General features: G+C 46.3%; 1 protein-coding gene across 1 annotated transcript in view; it reads right to left on the minus strand.

The window, feature by feature from the left end:
• NSMCE1 (non-SMC element 1 homolog (S. cerevisiae)) overlaps nucleotides 1-20,653 on the minus strand; it is a 45,856-nt gene that overhangs the window by 10,558 nt on the left and 14,645 nt on the right. Inside the window, exons 2-4 of the mRNA XM_006859807.1 lie at nucleotides 7,797-7,918; nucleotides 6,690-6,767; nucleotides 5,471-5,617 (exon numbers count right to left, since the gene is read on the minus strand). Of these exons, the coding sequence (XP_006859869.1) occupies nucleotides 5,471-5,617; nucleotides 6,690-6,767; nucleotides 7,797-7,918 (347 nt within the window). The remainder of the gene's footprint in view (nucleotides 1-5,470; nucleotides 5,618-6,689; nucleotides 6,768-7,796; nucleotides 7,919-20,653) is intronic.

Raw genomic sequence — 20,653 nt, forward strand, 5'->3', positions numbered from 1 at the left:
AAAAGGTGGAAGTAGCCAAATGCCCACAGGCAAGTCAGTGGATAACAAAATGTGGACTACTACCCAGGCAGTATAAGTAATGAAGTTCTGATCCATGCTACAAGAGGTGTTAGTGTTAATGCGGTCAACGTGGGTCAATGAGCTGGACTGCAAAGTCGGTTTGAACTGCAAGGTTGGCGGCTTAAGCTCACCAGCCACTCCTCCAAAACCCTGTAAGGGTTGCTATGGGTCAGAACCAACTCGACAGCACTTAGCAACAACAAGATGGAGCATGAAGACATTATGTTGCATGAACAGTGTAGAACCTCACTCATAGAAACAGACAAGACAAACAAGTGTACAGACAGCAAGGTTTAGTAGTGGTGACAAGGGGCGGGAGGAGGAGGAGAGGGTGGGGATTACGGCTTATGGAACACTGAATATGGGTTTACACTGATGGAGAAACCACACTGACGGAGGGTTGGGTTGCACAGCAATTGCTTTAAGTGCTGAACAAGTTGTTCACCAGTAAAGAATTGTGTGTTATGTATTTTCAACAAAGAAAAACAGGCTTCTGCGGTTGCTTGTGTACGGCCAAATCTCTCATGGAATTGGCTCCTCGGTTGGGAGATGCTGTGGTACCCTGAATGGACTTGATACGGCTTTTCTATCCAATGTCTTCTTAATTTCCACCAAGTGATTGGGTGGGACCATGCAAATAAGGAGTACAGGACTCTAAGGCTGGGATTGGTTCATTTTAACATCCCCTCTAGGTTTATAAGAAGCCACCTCAGAAGCAGGAGGAGACAATCCCAGGACCAGCAAGAAGGAAGAGCATGAGTGAAAAGCAGTTCCAGCAGGGGTGGTGGCAGGGAAGGACCACATCAGCCATAAGCAGCCGCTTCTGAACACAGGTCCGACCAGCAAGTGAGGCAGTTCCAGGCTGACAGGCTCAGGCAGGCCCTGGTTGGGGCCTAAAATGAACAGAAGCGGTTCCTTGCGAACAGTGGTTTCCTGTTGGAATATTTGTTCTGCTTTTGTCACTAGGACTAGACATGAAAGGTACAGGAATTTCAGCCGGCACTCTGGTCCTTTCATAGACAGCCACAGTTCCTTCGCAAAAAGGGTGGCTCCTGAAAGGTCTGTGTCTCAGTGAAAGACTTCAAGCGCACTGGTCCTGAATGAGATAATGCTGACAGAGCAATAATGATGAGAGCAATGAATCTTACAAGTGTGTGGTGCTGTAGAATAAACACTGGACTACTAACCAAAAGGTTGGTGGTTCAAGCCCACCAGCTGCTTTGAGTTGAAACCTACTTGACAATACTTACCAACAAAATTACATATGCCAGTTACCCAAAAATGAGCATTTTACACCCAGTCTCACTTCTTTGGACCCGACTGGTACGATCAACTATACCTACTCTTCACTTACTATCTCATTATCCAGTAGTTTGTAGCTATGACAATAGTAAAACATCAACTGTTCGGTTTTTTTCCCATTAAACTATGTTTGGTAGTAATGAATGCCAAAATGCAAAGCTAGAGAAATGTTCACTGCGATGGTTAAGATTAGGCGTCTAAAGGATGCCCTTTATCACCACTCCTATTCAATATTGTGTTGGATGTCCGAGCCAGGGCTACAAGGCAAAAAAGGGAAATTAAAGGTATCCAAACTAGCAAAGAAGAAGTCAAACTCTATTTTGAAATGATATGATCTTCTGCAAATACAGAAAATCCCAAATAGAGAAACACCGAAAATTCCAAAGACTCAGAAAGAAAATTATTAGAACTCATTCTGGAAGATTCAGCAAAGTGGCAGGGTATAAGATCAACGTACAAAAATCAGTTGGATTTTTCTATACCAATAGAGATCTCAAAAGGAAATTAGGAAAACAAAACCATTTATAATAACCACCCAAAAGATGAAGTACTTAGCAATAAATCGAACCAGAGAAACAAAAGACCTATGCACAAGAAAACTACAAAACACTACTATAAGAAACCAAAAGAGATTTACAGACTTGGAAGAATACACCATGCTCATGGATGGGAAAACATAACATTGTGAAAATGTCAATACTACGCAAAGCAATCTACAGAAATAACAAAATCCCAAACCAGATTCCAACAATATTCTTTAAAGACATGGAAAAAAAAATCACGAAACTTTATATGGAAGGAAACCTCGGATAAGCAAAGCACTGCTGAAGAAGAACAACAAAGTTGGAAGCCTCTCACTCCCTGATTTCAAAATTTACTATATGGTCACAGTGGTCAAAACAGCCTGGTACTGGTACAATGAAAGATCCATAGATCAACTGAACACAACTGAGAACCCAGAAGTAAATCCATCCACATACAAACAAATGATCTTTGACAAAGGGCTAGAATACATTAAATGTGGAAAAGCTAATCTCATCAACAAGTGGTACTGGCAAAACTGGAAATCTATTTGTAAAAGAATGAAACAAGACCCCAATCTCACACCAAATACAAAAACGAACTAAACATGGATTAAAGATCTAACTCTAAATCCCAGAACCATAAAGATTCATCAATGAAAAAATAGGGACAAACTTAAGGGCTCTAATACATGGCATTTCAGGACTATCAAACATTGTTAAAAATACACAAACAACAGTGGACAAAATACAGATGACTGGAAGCAGACTAGACTGTTCAGCTGTGACAATATCAAGCAAGCTGTTTGTCCTGGAGCCATCAAGGCCAGAAAAGTCAGCCCATCAGGGTAAACCTGTTTTCTAAGACTGAAACGCAAAGGGAACACATGTATAGTCCTTTATTCTCGCTGGTGACTGCCATGGTCAACTTGTGAGTGGAAGTGGGGGACATACAGCAATGACGATGTGGGCTGAGTTCAAGGTCATGTTCCATAAACACCGGTGACCTTGAGATGAGAGAGAAGAGGATGGGCTGGCTGGTTCAAGTTCAGGGAAATATGTATACTCCAGAGCCCAAGGACACTGACCGAGCCACTGGAAGACAAGAGTTCAGAGTGAAGTGATCAGCTGGTCTGAAGTGGGGGAAGGAACGTGAGAACTCCCAAACTTGCAGATAGTATCCACTTTGACCTAGTTTGGATGGCTTGCTGACCAGAACTCGATCAGATGAAAAGAAATTGTTTGATATAGGGAACAAGCATAAATTGCTACAACTTGATAAACTGAATCTTTGCTTATGAATGAAGTTGCCCAAAATTCCAAATGAAAGGGAAGGATTCTTCATATCAAGGATCAAGCTTGTCTGCTCAGTACACTGGGTTGATAGGGATGGGCACCTTAGACTTCATCTATTAAAATTGGGGGGCTATAAAGGCATGAAATGGCTGGCTTACAAGCTTTCATGAGTGTGCTTAGTGTCAGAATGAGGGGAGGTAAGATAGAATCCCCACTGAATAGTTTTCCTTTTGTTCAGTTGGGTCTGGTGAGGATGGGGATAGGCTTTTACGATTCAAATATGAGTAATTGTTATCAGGACTAATGGTGATTGTCACAACTATAAAAGAGGTGTATGTAACTAAAAGGGGGAGCAGTTAATCTGTTATTTCAGAACAGAGAACTCTGAGACCATCAGGAAGAGCATGAGAGAAGCAAGGGATCCTAACCAGAAAAGTAGCAACACCAGAGATGGTGGCAGGAGTGACGGCACAGAGAGTGGACTGTAAGCCCATGGATGAGAAAAGCAGGAAGCTGGCTGGCAAAATGTGTGCTTTGGACATTTCAACAAATATATATTTTTTCAATGTGGTGTGTGTATATATAAAAAAAAAAGGTAATAGAGGTAAATACTGTTGTTGTTGTTGTTGTTGTTATGTGCCATCGAGTCGGTTCCGACCCATAGCGCACTGTTAGCTGATGGTATATGGAGGGGAATGTAATCATTACAATGATTTGTTGAATGTAAAACTGAGGATCTGTCCTGTAAACCTTCATTCAATTCACAATAAAAGCTTAAAAAAAAAAAAAAAAGATGTAAGTAGGGAGCCATAAGGAAGTAGGGTAACTGTTGTTAGTAGGGAGGGAGTTGTAATCACTGAGATGAAACAAAGTATATAGTTTGTTGAATGTAAAGCTGATGATCTTGTCTGTAAACCTTCACTCATTTCACAATAAAAGTTAAAAAAGAAAAAGAGGTTAAGTGTCTGCTTGGCTGGGCTTGGCAGTTCTGTAATGATGTAATTTTTTGCAGTTATTTAATGGTATGTTGCTATTGTTGTTGAGTGCTGCTGAGTCGGTTCCTAATTATAGTGACCCTGTTCAAGAGTTTTCGAGGAGCGGATAGTGGATTTGAACTACCATTCTTTTTATTTACCAGACCCATCTAAACAAGATGAAAACTCTTCAGTGGGGACTCTTATCTTGCCCCACATACTCTTAAACTAAACTCCCTCTTGAAAACTATAAGCCAGTCACTTGGTGCCTTTATTGCCCCCTCATTTTAGATAGCCAATGTCTAAGTTGCCCGTCCCTATATACCCTGTGTACACAAGGGATAACATTGATACTTGTTGTGAAGACTCCTTCCCTCTCTGTTGATATTTAGAGTAACTACCTCCATGAGTATCGGTGTAGTTCATCAAATTGTAGCAATTTACCCTTGTTTCCTTTATCAAAAATTGTGGGGTTTTGTTTTTTTTCAGTTTGCTTGTTTTTTAATCTTCCTCTAGTCGAGTTCTGATTATCAAGCCATCGAGGCTAGGTCACATGGGTACTATCTGCAAGTTTGAGTGTTCTTGTGCATCTGAACTACCATTCTTTCAGTTCAAACCTTGCAGCAAAGTGTTTATCGTTCACTGGCACACCAGGACTCAATGTAATGGCATGATCACCCTCCATTTTTGCATACTGGTGATTTTGGCATAATAGCCTGGTCTTTGGAACCTAACTACATCAGTAAGTGACAAGTGGGTGTAGTATTTCAAGGTTACCAGTTCAAACCCACCCAGTGGTGCCATAGAAGAAATGCATGGTGATCCACAAGATTATAGCCAAGAATGACCCACAGAGTACTTATGCTATAACACATGGGTTATCATGAGTAGGAATCAACTCAAACAGGTTTGGCTGTGGTATCACTTCTACTGGTCCAGGCCTTAAAGTAACACCACTGTTTTCCTCTTACAGACGGGGAGCCCAAGGTCAAGGGCTGAGTCCATGCTCTTCACCTTGCCACATGATCTGTGGACCACGGACTCCAATCCTGGAGCCTGGACACCCGAGTGGGTCTTGGCAACACCACCCTGGCTGTGGGGCCCTGAACAGATGCTGTGAGTGAGCCGGCAGGGGTGGGGTGGGGGAAGGTAAGGGAATTCTCATCTTCCTCACAGGGTTGCTGTGGGCAGGGAAGCAGGCAACAGAGCTGCAAGGGTCTGGTTTAAGAAACTTCAGTTGGATTTCAACGTGATTTTGGAAAACAGTCATGATTCAGTCTAGGAAGTGAGCCACACTCGGGAAAGCAGAAGAGGTACCTCAGTCAGCCATTTGCTTTGCACAAACTTCTGCAGCACTTGCTCAGCCTCCTTCTTTTTCATCTTCTTGCCTTTAAGTTGATCAACCAGATTCAAAATGTTTGTGGAAGACGCAAAGCCAGATTCAGAGTCAACAATCAGTTCCAGCTAGAAAAAAAGAGCACATATCATGCCCATCTGTCAAGTGGACATCAACTTTGGAGTGAAACTACAAATGCTGGCAGGGTGCAAACTGGGGCACTTGCACCACAGGCCAACAAGGGTATCAATACACCTAGAGTCCTCAGCGTGTCCAATACACTCCTGTAACTGCATCCCAAATAAACCATCCAACCTCCCCAAAGCATGAAGGGTCACCTCACTTCTCTTGCACTGGACAATAACTGATTCCGTAAAGGAGGCAGCACCTCTCCTTCCTCCTACAGAGGACCTCAGGGCTAGCATGGTGGCAGGCCAGAGGTGGAGAGGGCAGCTCACACACGACCTTCTCGTGGGCTGACAGCCAAGCTCCTCTAGAGCTTCTGTCCAGAGCAGGGTGGGGGCTGCGGAAGGACAGGCTTCCTCCACACACACTGGTTCTCAGCATTGACCACAGAGAGCCTCCAGGGAGGCTAACTGAAGCAGCACTGACTTCAGGGCCTCATCCTCAGAGATTCTCACTCAGCAGATCTGGAATGGGGGGCCCAACATCTGAATTATTTTGAGCTGCTCAGGTATGACGTATGCACCCAGGGCTGAGAAGCACTGTCTTAGCCAGATGCCCAGCCAGGGAATGGGCAAGAAGGGCAGAAAGAAGTGTTTAGAAGCCTGAAAAATCAGTATGGTTCAACTGTGCAGGTGTAAATGATTAGGGAAGGGTGACTTGTTAACATGCAGATTAGGATTCATGCAGATCTGAGGAGGCTGGGACCAGGAAGCAGCAGAGATGCTGATGCCACTGTTGCAGGACACACTCTTTTTGGGTGGCCAGGAGTACCACTTGGTCCACTGTGTCCTACACCATCACATACCATGAGGCCCTGGGGCTGCTCAGCCAGCAAGGGGCCCGGGAGCCTGGGACAGCTTTCTTTCCCAGAAATCACCCATCACGAGAAGCTGTGAGTTCCGTGAAAAAAGGGCTTTTGACCCTCCTAATACTGTAGCATCCATTTCTAATGGTGAATATAGAATTTTCACATAAGAAGCCAGGCCAGTGAGCAATGGGAATTGCTGTACTTACAGCCTTTCTAAACAGGTCCAGCTCATTCTCTGCAAAATCCGAAGCCATTTTGGAAACTGAAGTTGTTGCGAGATTCACCTAAAAGACCAAGTCAGCATGAAGGTACCTGTTGCAGAATTCATCTGTAGGCCCTCCCTCCCTCTCCTTGTCACCACACTGTGCAGTTGTGAGGAAGCAGGGCACAGGGCTGCGTTTGTAAGCAGTGTACTCTCCAGCTCAGCCGACATGCCTGCTCTCAGACTTTAAAGCTTCTAAGGTTGTGCAGTGCCTTCCACACTCAGATCAGTGTGAGACTGTGGCACTGGGCAGTGCTGCTGCACAGAAACATGCTGTCCCTCGTTTATCCAACACCACTATGGTGCCTCAGTGCATAGCCCCAGTCAGCTCAGAACAGTGGGCGAAACTCTGGGCTAGAGAGCGCCTTTCTGAGTGAGGTGAGGGCCAGGTCAGCAGGAGCCTAGGAGTGGGTGGGCAACAACCACCCAATCTCCTAAGACAAGCCCAAGGGTGGTCCCTCCCCAGCGAGGCCCAGTGCTTCCGCAGTCTCTGCCCCAGTTTCTATGCACTGGCTCAGAATAAAGTGCCTTTAGTCTGTGGGGAGACTTCTTATGGAGAACTATGACAACCAGAGTTGGCCACACACTGCTGGGTCTTGGATGGGCAGAGGTGCCGTGTGGTGCAGAGACTAGACCCAAACAACTCGGTGACCCTGAACATGGGTCATTTGTCTTGATTTCCTCATGTACTTAAGGAAACACAAAAGACAAAATAATCAAGAGCCCGGTGCCTGTAAGGACAGAGAGTTGGTCTGGCCCCGTTTCAGTTTCTTCCCCCTCATCTCAGACCCTTGACACCAGGTACACCTTCACTCTTCATAAGGAGAGCTCATATCAACACACACTTGTTGTGTTTCCTCACAAATGCCACAAGAGGGTGCTGTCTTGCACTTAAATCCATTCTGACTCAGGGACCCTACAGGGCAGAGAACTTCCTACAAGGTTTCCAAGGTTGTCAGTCTTTATGAGTAGACTGCACAGCTTCCTCCCACACAGTGACTGGTGGGTTCCCAGGTGAGCACTTAGCCACTGCTATTTGTCTTGCACTTACCAGAGCATAAATGGGTCTCCCATCATCTTCTGTGACTCCTTTCTTGACCTCAATGTACAAGGATTCCAAGACACTGTTAATGTTGTTGATAAAGTCTTCCAACTTCTCTACAGGAGCACTGCCTGCAAATAAAAAGCAAAAAGGGGTGTGGAGCTTCATCAGAAATGCATAGCACCTTTTAGTCATTCCATCGTTTTTGAACACAGAAGACAGAACAGCCAGGCAGGGGTGAAGGCCCTGGCTCTCTTGGGAGAATACCAATGCTGTATGGCTTCTCACCTCCTAGGGCTGTTGCAGACACAGAGGACACAGGCCTTGGGAGGTAAGTGAGACTCCTGTGGTGTACCTTCTACTCACAGCTGCTGGCTGTTTCCCCTCCACACACTGATTAGGTTCCCTCGCGCCTGACCCCTCACAGCTCACTGTGCTCAGAACCTGCATTGAGTCCCACTGCCCTCAGCTCGCATCCCCAGGACCAGGCACATCTTCACACGGATTATGTGTATCTTTAATCCTCTCTCCTGCCACTGGACACACATCCATCTCCTGAACCCTGTGCTGGATACTACTGGTCAACAGTGGGGAAGAGCGTCTCACAGGGCGCACCTGACGCCCTCCTCCAGGTAAAGAGGCTGAGGCGCTCAGAGGGTTGCACCACTAGGCACTGGCAGAGCTGGCGTGAGGACCCAGATAATGGGGCTCCCGCACCTGTGCTCCAGCCGGCCCCCAGGCTGCCCCACCAACAGGAAGCTCACAGCCCAGGGTGGACAAGGCCAGCTACCACTGACCAGGGTCACCAGTCTGAGGAAGGTCATCGAACCTAGGAGACTTCAGGGGATGCAGGTGCAAGGGCTGAGAGACCCATAGGAGGGCAGATCACTCAAAGCTCTGTGGGCCAGGGAGGGATGACCTTCCTCCTAGGGACGGAGCTGAAAGCAGAGAAGGGGCATGAGCAGCTCAGTGCCTTGGAATTACCCTTTGACCTTTGAATTGCCTTTGAACTGGTGTTTGTCAACCAACAGTGTGTACTACTGCTCCCACTGTTTTAACTTATGAAAATACTTAACCACTAATTAATCTTAAAAGATCTGCATCTTAGGAAAATTACTCTGGAAAAGAAATGTCAGAAAAACACAAAGTGATATATTTATGTTAAAAAAAAAAAAACAGTAACAAACCCTCCCTCCCCAAATACTGCAGCATTCCTCTAAATACATAATTTGTTGTTGTTCTGACTCATAGGGACCCATATCAGGTTTCCGAGACTAAATCTTTACAGGAGTAGACAAGTCTCACATTCCTCCCACAGAACTCTCTGGATGGTTTGAACTGCTGACCTTGTAGTTAGCAGTCCACACTTGTCCTACAGCGCCACCATATGTATGTATGTAAAGATGATTGCCCAGGTCGTCGCCAAGAAGGGGCAGGGATGATGGCAGAGCTTTATCTGGATGGCCTGACTTACAGAAAGAAGATACTTCTCATCTTACTGGCTACAAGTCACGTTTAGTGTCAGAGCAGCTGGAGACAGTGGAAGACACGGTCATGTCAGGGAGACAGTTACAACATAGGTTCAGAAACACGCTTCAAAAGAGCCGCTCATCGGCTCAAAGAACAGAAGATACTTCTTGAAAGAAAGACCTACAGGAAAAATACAAAACAATAGAGGCAGATCGACTATTACTACAAGAACAAGCAAATTGCTTGCCCAGGAGACATAAGGCAAGTGGTCAGGTCCCCTCAGTGCAAACCCTCTTCCAAGACTAAGACTCAATGGGAATACACGCTCTGATTGGTGACCATGCTCATCACCCTTAAGGGGAAGTGAGGGAAAAACAGCAATGAAGCAGCGAGCTAAGCCCTACAATGTTCAATGAACCCTGGTGGAGACCTGGTTGGCCAGGAGTGTGGCAAGACCTGGAGACTCTTGGGCCCAGAGTCAGTGACATAGCCACAGAGGACTAGAGTGGAGAGTGAAGCGTCCAGCTGATAAGAAGAGAGGGCATATGCACAAGAACACCCACACTTGCAGATAATACCCACTTGACCTGACTTCAATGACTGGATGATCAGATCTCAACCAGAAGAAGAAGAAAAAAGCATAATCGGATACAATTTGATGAACTTGACCTACACCTATGGATGCAGTAGCTCAAAAGAGGGAACAAATCCTTACAGCAAGAATCCTTCCCACCCTCTCCACACACAGAGTAGACAGGGATGGGCAACTTGGACATTGGCTACCCAAAATGGGGGGGCGGGGGGTGGAGCAAAGAAAAGAAGTGACTGGCTTACAAGCTTTCAAGAGGGAACCTAGATCCAGAGGGCGTGGAGGAAGGTAGAATCTCCAATCTCCAGTGAGTAGTATCCAATCTGTCTAGGCTCTAGGTGGGGCTGATGAAATGAAATGCAGATGGGTCTCTTGTGATACAATAGTGAATAACTGTTATCAGGACTGATTGTGAGAGTTGGAAATGTAAAGGTAGATGTGTTATAGCAAGGAGGGGAGTGATTAACCTCCAGTCTAGGAGCGGAGGTCCCTAGGACCATCAACAGAGAAGAGTGGAGAGCGGGACCCTACCCAGAGAAGCAGTGATGCCTGAGATGGAGGCAGAGATGATGACATGGACAGATGGAGCGGCTGGGGACTTGAGATCCAGAGAGGGAGAGGGGCTGTGTGCTGACGACCAGGGGGCAGGCTTGCAGGGTATACCCTTTGGTTGGTTGATGATTCATGGAGGGGATTGTAACCATGGCAATGAAACCATATACAATAGGATGAATGTAAAACTAATGTTCTCCCATGTAAACTATCATATAATTCACAATAAAACATTTATTTAAAAAAAAAAAAAATTAGAGCCGCTCACAACAAAGAGTACTACAATCACACTTACAACAGTGGGGGTGAAACTGTTTCAGTTAAAAAGAAATCAAGTCATTTAAATGACAAAGGTTATTAGTAAAGATAAATACATGGTGAATGGATAAAGCAAAAAACGGTGACATGGCTGACAAGGAGTCACATGGAGAGACCGCTGGTCGGGAGTGAGTGGGGCAGTAGTCTCTGCCTCTGTGCCTTGGTTCTCCTGCCTCCTCTCCTCCCTCCCAGTTCTGCCTACAGATGACCATCACCAATACAGATGACCATCACCAATACAGACGGCACTTTTACCATGGCTTCAGTGCTCTCTTTCACTTCCACACCATGCAAAGCTCTTCAGGGCATGTGACTATGGTAGCCGGCTATGCTGTACAAGCTTTGCCCTTGACCTTGAGGGGAATGCTTTCTACCCCCAAAGCACCCAACTCCAGGAAACTTCCCTGTTCTTGTGTGCCGTCCAGTTGGTGCCAACTCACAGCAACCCTGTACAGTTTCCAGGAAGAAGGGGGATAAGTGACGTCACAATGGGAGGATTTCACTCAATAAGATGAAACAAAATAATGTGTATACTTTGTCACAGCACAAACTGAGGAACTTCTCTGTAAATCGGTACTCGATTTATAGTAAAATATATATATTTTTAACTCTGAATATAAACTTAAAAAAAAGAAGAAAGAGATTCCTTAGCACAATTTTCCTGGGACTTTTCTCACCAAGGCTGTTTTCAACATTCACCAGATTTCTTCACAATAAACCCAATCTTGCGCCTTAAAATAAATCTACTGAGTTTACCCCTTTGGAGAGGCTGCTAGGTTTGAACCACCAATCAGCGCCACACCAGGATGCCCTGGGACACACGGTAGTGGTGGTGGTGGTGGTTAAGTGCCGTGAAGTCAGTTCCAACTCAGTGACCCTGCACAGGGTTTCCGAGGCTGTAAATCTTTACGGGAGCAGAAAGCCTCCTCTTTCTCCCGTGTAACTGCTGGTAGTTTGGAACTGGTGACCATGAGGTTAGCAGCCTGATTCGTAACCAATACGCTAGCAGAGCTCCTTCCCTGGGAAACATAGGCACCTGGTAATCTCACTGACTGAGCGTCAACGTTTCAGTGGCAGGAGCCACCTTGTCCACTAGTGTGACACAGTGGGAAGTCCCACCTCCCTTCTGAAAGTAACAATTCACATTTTCCCCACCAAGGCCCTCCTGAGTACCACTGAGAAACTGTATTGTGTGGGCAGATCAAAGCCACTCTTAACAACTGGACTTTCCAGACTCCTTAGGCTCAGGCTTCTCCTCTCCCACCCACCTCTCCTGGGCTCTCCAGCCGCCTTGTTCAGAAGCTTGTTTTCACTGTACTTTCTGTTTAAGAAAAAAACCACACACACTTCCTACCACTATGCTTTCTTAGGGCAGAGCCCTGCCATCCACTCTATTCATGGTCTCTCGAAGACGCTTACCCTCCTACCACACCACTTCCTGTCACAGGCCCTGCCCCTTATTCCTCTCCAGTTGTTGACGTCCTGTTTCTCACCCATCTCCCCGAGGAGGAATGCCTCTTTCTCAGTTATTACCTGAGAATATACTTCTCTTACGTTCAACAACCACCTACTCTCCCCCACATACCTACTTCCGGCAGTGGAGGAGGCAGCCTGGAGCCTGAGGACCAGCCCTGCCCTGGTCTCTGTGGGACCCTGGACAAGTCTCTCCCCAGGGTTTCTCAATCTCCACCTGCCATGCTTGGCTCCGACCATGGGCTCCAAGCCTCAGCATCCTGACCCTGTCTCCGTCTGGCACAGGCCCTCCATGACCTGGCTGGGTGAGCATCCTTGTTCTGTCCTTCCATTCTCAAGCACAGTCTTGCTAATCACTCCACACTCCAGGTACTGTGCTCTGGCTGCCCCACGGCAGGAGTCATTCGGTAACATGTGCCTGCCCAGAATCTATTTTCCCATTTAAACAGGCCCCTACTTTTTTAAAAATTGCTTCTCTCCATATGTTTGGTTTTGGTGGGAGAATAACTGTTGGCACCCATATGCAGAGAACCAGCAAGCATGAAGCTGAAAGCTGGACCAAGTCTGCGGTCTGTCAGGGACCAGTTCTGCGATCTGCCAGGGGTAGGCAAAGCAGCCACACTCAGCAGAGGACTGGTGCAAAAGATGCCAGCAGCAGCAACTGCAGACAGGAAAGTGTGCAGCCAGGAGATGCTGCTATGATCCTGCTTCCGAGTGCCCCTTGGTTTCTGCCCAGCCTGGGTGCAAGCCTTCCATCATCCTATGCAGCCCATTCCTAACAGCCCCACAAAACATCCCTTTTAAACTAGCCAGAGAACTCTGAGATGCCCATTATAAAGTGGCACGGTTGCACCCTATCGGTGTTTCCCAACCTCAGGTCTTTATCTCTATTCTCAGCCTGCTCTGCATCCATGGTGAGCAGTTACAGTTTGCTGGAGAGACACACTGCACTAGGGGAGAGTCTAAGGATCCTTCTCATCCCAGTATTCTGCATCCACAGTCGTGACGAAGTACACAGAGTAAAGACTGTATCTCACCAACTCAAGAGAGACATGACTAGTAACAGAAGCAGACATGCTGCAGGCAGGGCTGGTTAAAGGGCCAGTTTCCTTCACACCACTAACCTGGAGTCAGCGATGTGGAAGGACTAGTTACCAGGGGTGGAAACAAGGCCCTGGGCTTATCCATGTAATCTCATTGCAGGAGGAAAAAGACACCCTAACTAGGACATTTAGTGCCATGTTTGAGTTAAGCAAGGGTCTATAATGATTTTAGCTGCCACCTGTGTTTTCTCCACTTGTAAACAGTAAGCCGTACATTTCTGTGGTCTGTGGTTGCTATTGTTGGGCTGAATGAAGACAATGGGTCTTCAAATGGGTGACTGTAACTCACCTTACTACAAGTTGAACACAATTCATTTGCTTGGCTCATTACCAGTACCAATAACCCAATGAGGTGGGTACTGTTTTATACACACAGATGCACGTAGCACACACACACACACACATGAAACCAATCTGGCCAGGGCTCCCCTACCTGAGAACTGGAGCCCAGGTCTGTCTGACTCCAGGACCCCAGCTCCTGGGCTCTAGGCCACCTGGCCTCTGTAGAGCAGAGGTCCCCAAAGCCAGCCTGAGAGTAGTCGCTGCTCCACACTGCACAAGCTCACAATCACATGCCTCCTGTACTTGGTACTGCGGCTTCAGAGTCACAAAGAGGGACTTAGCCAACAAATGGCGAAAGGGTTCAGACAGTGCCTGTGCTGGAGAAGGGCTGTGCTCACAGAGGAGACAGAGTGGCGCCTGGACCAGCTAATATCCATCATTCTCTCGGCAAAGAAAGGCGATCCCGGCTGATGGCTCAGTGAGGCCACGACAGGCAGCAACACATTGCAGAAAGAAAAGCATTTTCTTCAACTGGAGCAACGCAAATCTGGGCCTCTTGACAGCTGACAGGCTGGGCAGCCCTGAACAAAACAGAGTTTGTGTCTCCTCTAAGGGGGCAATGCAACTACCAAACAATAACTCATCGCTACCAAGTTGATTCCCACTTGGCTCTATTCTTGATTTTTTCCCCCTGGTTACCTCAATGCATGTATTTTCTCTTAAAATTAAAACTTACCAAAAGACCCTTGATGCTAATCAGGGACCCTGCTTCCCAAGCCTACTGGGACATAGGGTTCACTATGCATGTGGACAGCAGGCAACCCAGAAGTCAGTGGTCCTAACCTTTAACCAACAAATAGTTTTGTTCCAAAGTAGGCATCTCCAACAGGAAATGCTATTTTTAGGCAAAGGAAACAGTAGCAAACTACAAGACCCCAGGGGACCACACCACATGACAGTCGCCTCATTTGTACTAAGGATGGGGGTGCACAGGCCCTGGGTGGGCCACCACAGCTGGGCAGACCTGGCCTGAGAGAGCAGAGGTGTGAGTTGCGGGGCAGGACCCTGATGAGGGGTCACTGGATCTCACTGCTCCTGCGCGGCTTTCTCTCACATGGTTCAGCTCTCTCAGTGGAAGATCAGCATTTACAGCAACACTTCTGAAGAGTGGCGAGTGAACAGTGCTGAGACGAACAGGGATGGAAGGAGCATGCGCAGTAGTAACTATTCCACAGACTTGGCGCTCCCTGGTTATCCCGTCAGGCCTCAGGTATAACCTGCGGGAGTCTACACTGATGACTCTCCATTTCACAACAGAGGACACTGAGGGAGACAGGGGTTGAGGACCTGGCGAAGATCACATGACCAGTGACCAAGTCCAGACCAGAAAGCAGAGTCTGGCTTTTAGTAAAGGTCAATGGCAAAAGGACTTGTGCAGCCATTAAAAAAAAAAAAATCTTAGCAATGGAGGGATGCCAGGATGTCTAAGATGTGCTTTAAACTAATGCAGCCCTCAGCCCTCAGCTTTCAAACAAAAGACAGTCTGTAGTGTGAACTAGCATGCAGGAAGCATGCACTCCTTAGAAAACCAATGAGCCATTTCAGATCCAAAGGGTGGCTTTCACGGACAAAATTCAGAAGGCAGGAAGGGTTAGGACAGAGGGCACAAGGAGCATGTGCTGCTACACTGTGGGGGCTGTAAGCAATGGAGGAAATGTGGTGTAGGAATTACTGAAGGGAAAGCGGATTTGCTCTGTACACTTTCACCCAGATCACAATACGAGGATAAGTCAAAAACTAGCCTATAAAATCAAAACAATCAGCAAATACCAAAGTGTGACAGTACTGCTTCTCAACATACCCTCCATCAAGGTTGATACACTTCAGAAAGCAGTGTTTCTATTCTTCTAATAGCCCCACACACACACACACACACCAAATCTGCACTCTTAAATTTACATCATGTCGAAACATCAGTCTTGGCTTCCCTGAGGGCCTCCAACACTATTCCTTTTCAATGTTCTTTGAGTTTTGAGAATAAACAGAAGTCTGAAGAGGCAAGATCAGGGCCAGAGGGTGGATGGAATATAGTTTCTCAACAAAGTTCTTACTGGCCAGCTCCTGCTACTCTCAAAAAATCAGCAGGTGCATTGTTGTGATGGGAAAACTGGTTTGGTACAACTTTCCTGGCCTTGTTCTCACCAGTGCAGTTTTTCATTTTCTTAAAGCTTAATAAGGTCCCATGATCGCCCTGTGTCCTTTGAAAAAAATCTATTGAGATTACGTCTTTGGAATTCTACAAAACAGTCACAAAAACCTTCTGAGTTGATCTCACTGCCTTGAATGAAACCAGCCCAGCAGATGCCCTCAGAAGCCTTATTTTGAAGGGCCCCGAAAGAGACTAAGTCATGGAGAGAACTTGTCTGCGGCCATCCACTGATCACGGAGACACGTTTAAACACATTTGGTTTGACATACACCGGTGTAGGTACGACCTGAAGCTATCCTAGCAACGCTTTTTGATTTACTCTTGCAGCTTCCCATTTTGGTTATTTTTGATTCTGTGGGTTTATAGCAATTTTTTTTTTTTTACTTACCCTTGTATGTGTGTGTTTCAATGTTCAACAATGACATAAAATAACTCCTTATTCCTCAAGAGCGAGAATCGATGAAGAGCAAAAGGACACTGTCCTGTGACAAGGTGGACTCGCTCAAGGCCTCTGACATACTAGGAGGAATTTACCAGTTAGCATCAGCTCAACCTAAGTCATGGCAAACCCATGTGTGTCTGAGTTAAAATGACCCATGGGGTTTTCAATGGCTGATTTTTTCAGACGTGCAGGCACCTCTAGGTGGGTTCAGTCCCTCAACCTTTCTGTAATCACCTGGGTGTGTTTACTGTTTACACCTCCAGGGACCCTCCATGGGGGAACAGGCTCTTAAGAGCAGACTGCCCTTTAAACTACTTCACAGCTCTATTTCAGAGCATGCAGAGGTCATTTAAAAATATTTAGAAAAGATCTCAGAAAGTTGATTCTCTGGTCTTATTTCAAATGACAGTGCATAAACTTTCATTTCCAGTACTTGACACATTTCCCACATCTTGGCAGCAGGCAGTAGGTATCTTAAAAGTGATAGTAACATAGCTGCAGTTGATGATAGAGACATATTTGCTGTCCCTACAACTATAGTACACCCACCCTTGCCCAACTTGTTCCCAACACCGACAGTGAGACAGAGTCCTAAGTGACAGTGCGAATTACACAGAGGGTAACTGTTCATACTGTTGATGATACATTTGAAAACAGATGGCCCACCAATCACCAGGATGAGTGGCTTTCCCACAATTTCTGTGGAGCACTGTCCCCCAGATCCCAGCAGGCTGCCTGTTGTTGCTCAGAGTCAAGCCAGTTTCCACTCATAACGATCCTGTACAGGGTTTCCAAAGAGAGGCTGCTGGGTTTGAACCAGCACATACATTGTGGTTCAAATCAACCTTGTGTTCCAGTGTTTATCCTCCAGCAGAAGCTGCCCATGACCCCCTGCTACCTTTCTCCACACCCTGCCCAGCCCCATGTCCTGTGCTCCCTGCTTGGCACCGCCCTCCAGTTACACTGGCCTCCTTGCTGGCCCTACATCTCAGGACCTTCGTACAGGCTGTCCCTTCTCCTCCAGATCGCTGCATAGCTGCCTCCTCCCAACCCAGGCACCATGAAAAATGTCACCTCAGCAGAAAAGCTCCACCCGAAACCCTGGTCAAAACTACACCCCTAGGTATGTTCTACCTATAAAATTTTTCAATGCATCATTTACCAAATTTTCTTGTTAGCACTTGTTGTTTGCTATCCAGTGGATTCGAACTCAGCAATCACGTACAGGGTTTCTGAGAACAGCTGGTGGGTTTGAACCACCGACCTTGAGGTTTGCAGTCCAGTGCTTATCTGTACAGGTTGTCGACCACCCTTCTCTAACTTACTAGAATGTAAGCTCCCTGAGGCTGGGACTCTGCTCATCTTGTCCACCAACAGTGCCAGACAGACAGTAGCACCAAGACTAGTCGCTGACTGGCCCAGACTGGTGCTAGAGCATGGTGACGAAACCTTCTGGATTTCCTGGGGCAGTCCACCTAGAGGGGCAACCCCAGGGTCTATAACAGTATGCATTCCACACCCTCATTCCCCCAGCCCTAGGCTCAGATGGCATGGAGAGGACGCACAAGTATCAAACAGGTACTGACAAGTACTCTAGCAGGCACTTAACATGAAGTCCCTCATCTAATCCTCACACAAGGCCCACAGGATTTCCTTTCCAAACACAAAGCTGACTCTCGAAAAAGTAAAAGAACTTTCCTCAGTCTCTGGAAGAAACTGGGTTTGAACCTGTGTCTTTGAATGGCTTCACTGTTCCTGCCAGGGGCACTTCTGGTGGGGGTACGTGTGGTACTTCTATGGAAAAATCCATTCCCAGTCCTGCCTTAGCCCCTATACAACCTCCCTTATGTTAGGGACCCAGTACAAAATGTATTCCCAAATAGAAGATGTCTACACTTGGGACAATCTGCATTGGCCTACATGGACGGTTGGGGATCAGTCGTACCCTGAATTCCTGAGCTGGCCAAAGTCCAGAGTGGGCTGTGACTAAGACACTTGAATGCAACAACAGCATTCATTTCCTCATGGGTAAAGGGATTCCTTTGTGAAATTCTACGTGCTGAAAAATGAATCAAGTCACATTTTAGATGTCATTTTTCATGTTACCTGTAGGTTATGATCAGATACCTAAACCCCCTTGATAAACTGGAAAGTCCAGCTGACTTTGTCTGTGGTACGCTTATTAATCATTCACCACAGGGAGAGGGGCAGAGAAATCATTCAAAACAGAAGGAAAATGTACTTGGGGTCAGTTTCTAATGCTCAGCAAGTATCCCTTGGATAGAGAAGGGCTTACTGATATGGCCGCAGTATGAAGTGGGGCCCTAGAAGAAGAGGTCAAGAGCATCACAAAGACTCACGATCAGAGTAGCCTGCCTAATGTCACAAAACAGCAGATGAAAGGTTTGACAAAGACTGAAACATTTACCTACCCCAATTTTCCTCTGCCATCAGGTTCACGAATCTAGTTTGGCACATGCATTTTTTAACCTGAACAATACATGATTTATTTTGCTCACTCAATTATTCAAATCTTAATTTTTAAATCTAAAAACTTCGATACTTTACCTAATTTAATTTGTCCTGAGAACATAATTGAAAAACCTAGCAAGACATGTCCACACGGCATAATTAGCTGCAAAATGCTGGTGGCTAGAGAATATAAAAAGTCAGTCCCTCACAACTGGCAATTTGGCAAGTACTGGAGTAAGAATGGATTCAGGAAAGAAACATCAGTGGATGGCAAAATCGCTGGATAAACATGGGCGGAAGGGTGGGGTTTTTACCAACACTATCAATCACACTGGACAACAAGTAAGTTGACAGTGGAGAACCTGGCAGGCACCATTTCTACCCCAACAGCTGCTAGAACAGAGCATCATTTCCCTACAATTTCTGCAAAGAATACCACATGACAGCATGTGATTCACTTCCATCTGTCAGAGTCCACAGGGATGGACCACACAAACAGGGAAATCCAATGTGAACTTACAGCCTGGGAAACCCTATGCAGGGTCCCTATGAGTCAGAACCAATTGGATGGCACTTAGCAACAACAACATTAACAAGACTGTAGCAAGATTGGTTCACAACCATAGGTGGAATCCTGATCCCCATCCAGAATCTTCTGAGGTGAGAAATTTCCAATTGAAAGGGCAAGCAGACCAGCCTGGAGCAGCCAGAAGAACAGAAGATACCTCTTGAAAGAAAGACCAGCAGGAAAAATAAAAAAAATAGCAGTAGTACAATTGACTACTACAAGAACAACCAAGTTGTTCCCCTGGGAGCCATCAAATGGTCAGATCCCCTCAAGGCAAACCCCCTTCCAAGACTGAAACTCAAGTGGAATACACGAGCAGGCATGTAGTCTTGCTGCTGACCACGCTGGTCACCGATAAGGGGAAGTGGGGGAAAAACAGCAATGAAGTTGTGAGCTAAGTCCGACCACATTCAATAGACTCCTGTTAACCTGGATTGAGACCTGGTTTATCAACAGTATGACGAAATCTGAGGACTCCTAGGCCCAGGAACAAGGATATGATCCAAGAGGACTAGAATGGAGTGTGACACGTCCAGCTGATATGAAGTGAGGGGAGATGAACAAAAACACCCACACTTGCAGATAGTACCCATTTGACCTGGCATCAATGGCTAGATGATCAGAGCTCAACTAAAAGAAGAAAGAAGAGGAAAAAAAAGAGTAATCTGATACAATTTGATCAACTTGACCTACACCTATGGATACAGTAGCTGAAAAGAGGGAGCAAATCTTTACAGCGAGGATTATTCCCACTCCCTTGGTACACAGGGCCGACAAGGATGGGGAACTTAAGACATTGGATATCCAAAATGATTGGGGAATGGGGGCAGTGCTACAAAGACAAGAAGTGACTGGCTTACAAGCTTTCAATAGAGAACCTAGTTCCAGAGGGTACAGGGAAAGGTAAAATCTCCACTGAGTTGTTTCCAACCTGTCTGGATGGGGTTGATATCCCTCAGGGATAAGACTCCTGTGGTTCAATAGGGAAGGACTGCTATCAGAACTGACAGTGAGTGTTAAGGTAAATGTAAACTTTTGTAACAAAAGGAGGGGAGAGGCTGATTTTGAAGTCCAGGAGCCGAGATCCCTGGAACCATCAAAGGGAAAAAGCGAAATGCAGGACAAAAGTGTGGGACCCTGTTTGGGGAAGCAATGACGACAGAGATGGAGATGATGACGTGGAGAGAAGGAGCGGCTGGGGACTCTGGTCTCAGGGAGTGAGAAGGGTTGTGTGATGCCAGCCGGGAGGCAGGCATGCAGGGTGCACACTTAGGCTGTTTGATGATGCATGCAGGGAATTGTAATCATTGCAATGAAATGAAATACAATAGGAAGAATGTAAAGACAGTGTTCTCCCATGTAAACTAACACACAATTCACAATAAAAA

The sequence above is a fragment of the Chrysochloris asiatica genome, unplaced genomic scaffold (assembly GCF_000296735.1).
Source record: "Chrysochloris asiatica unplaced genomic scaffold, ChrAsi1.0 scaffold00034, whole genome shotgun sequence".
NCBI classification, from domain to species: Eukaryota; Metazoa; Chordata; class Mammalia; order Afrosoricida; family Chrysochloridae; genus Chrysochloris; species Chrysochloris asiatica.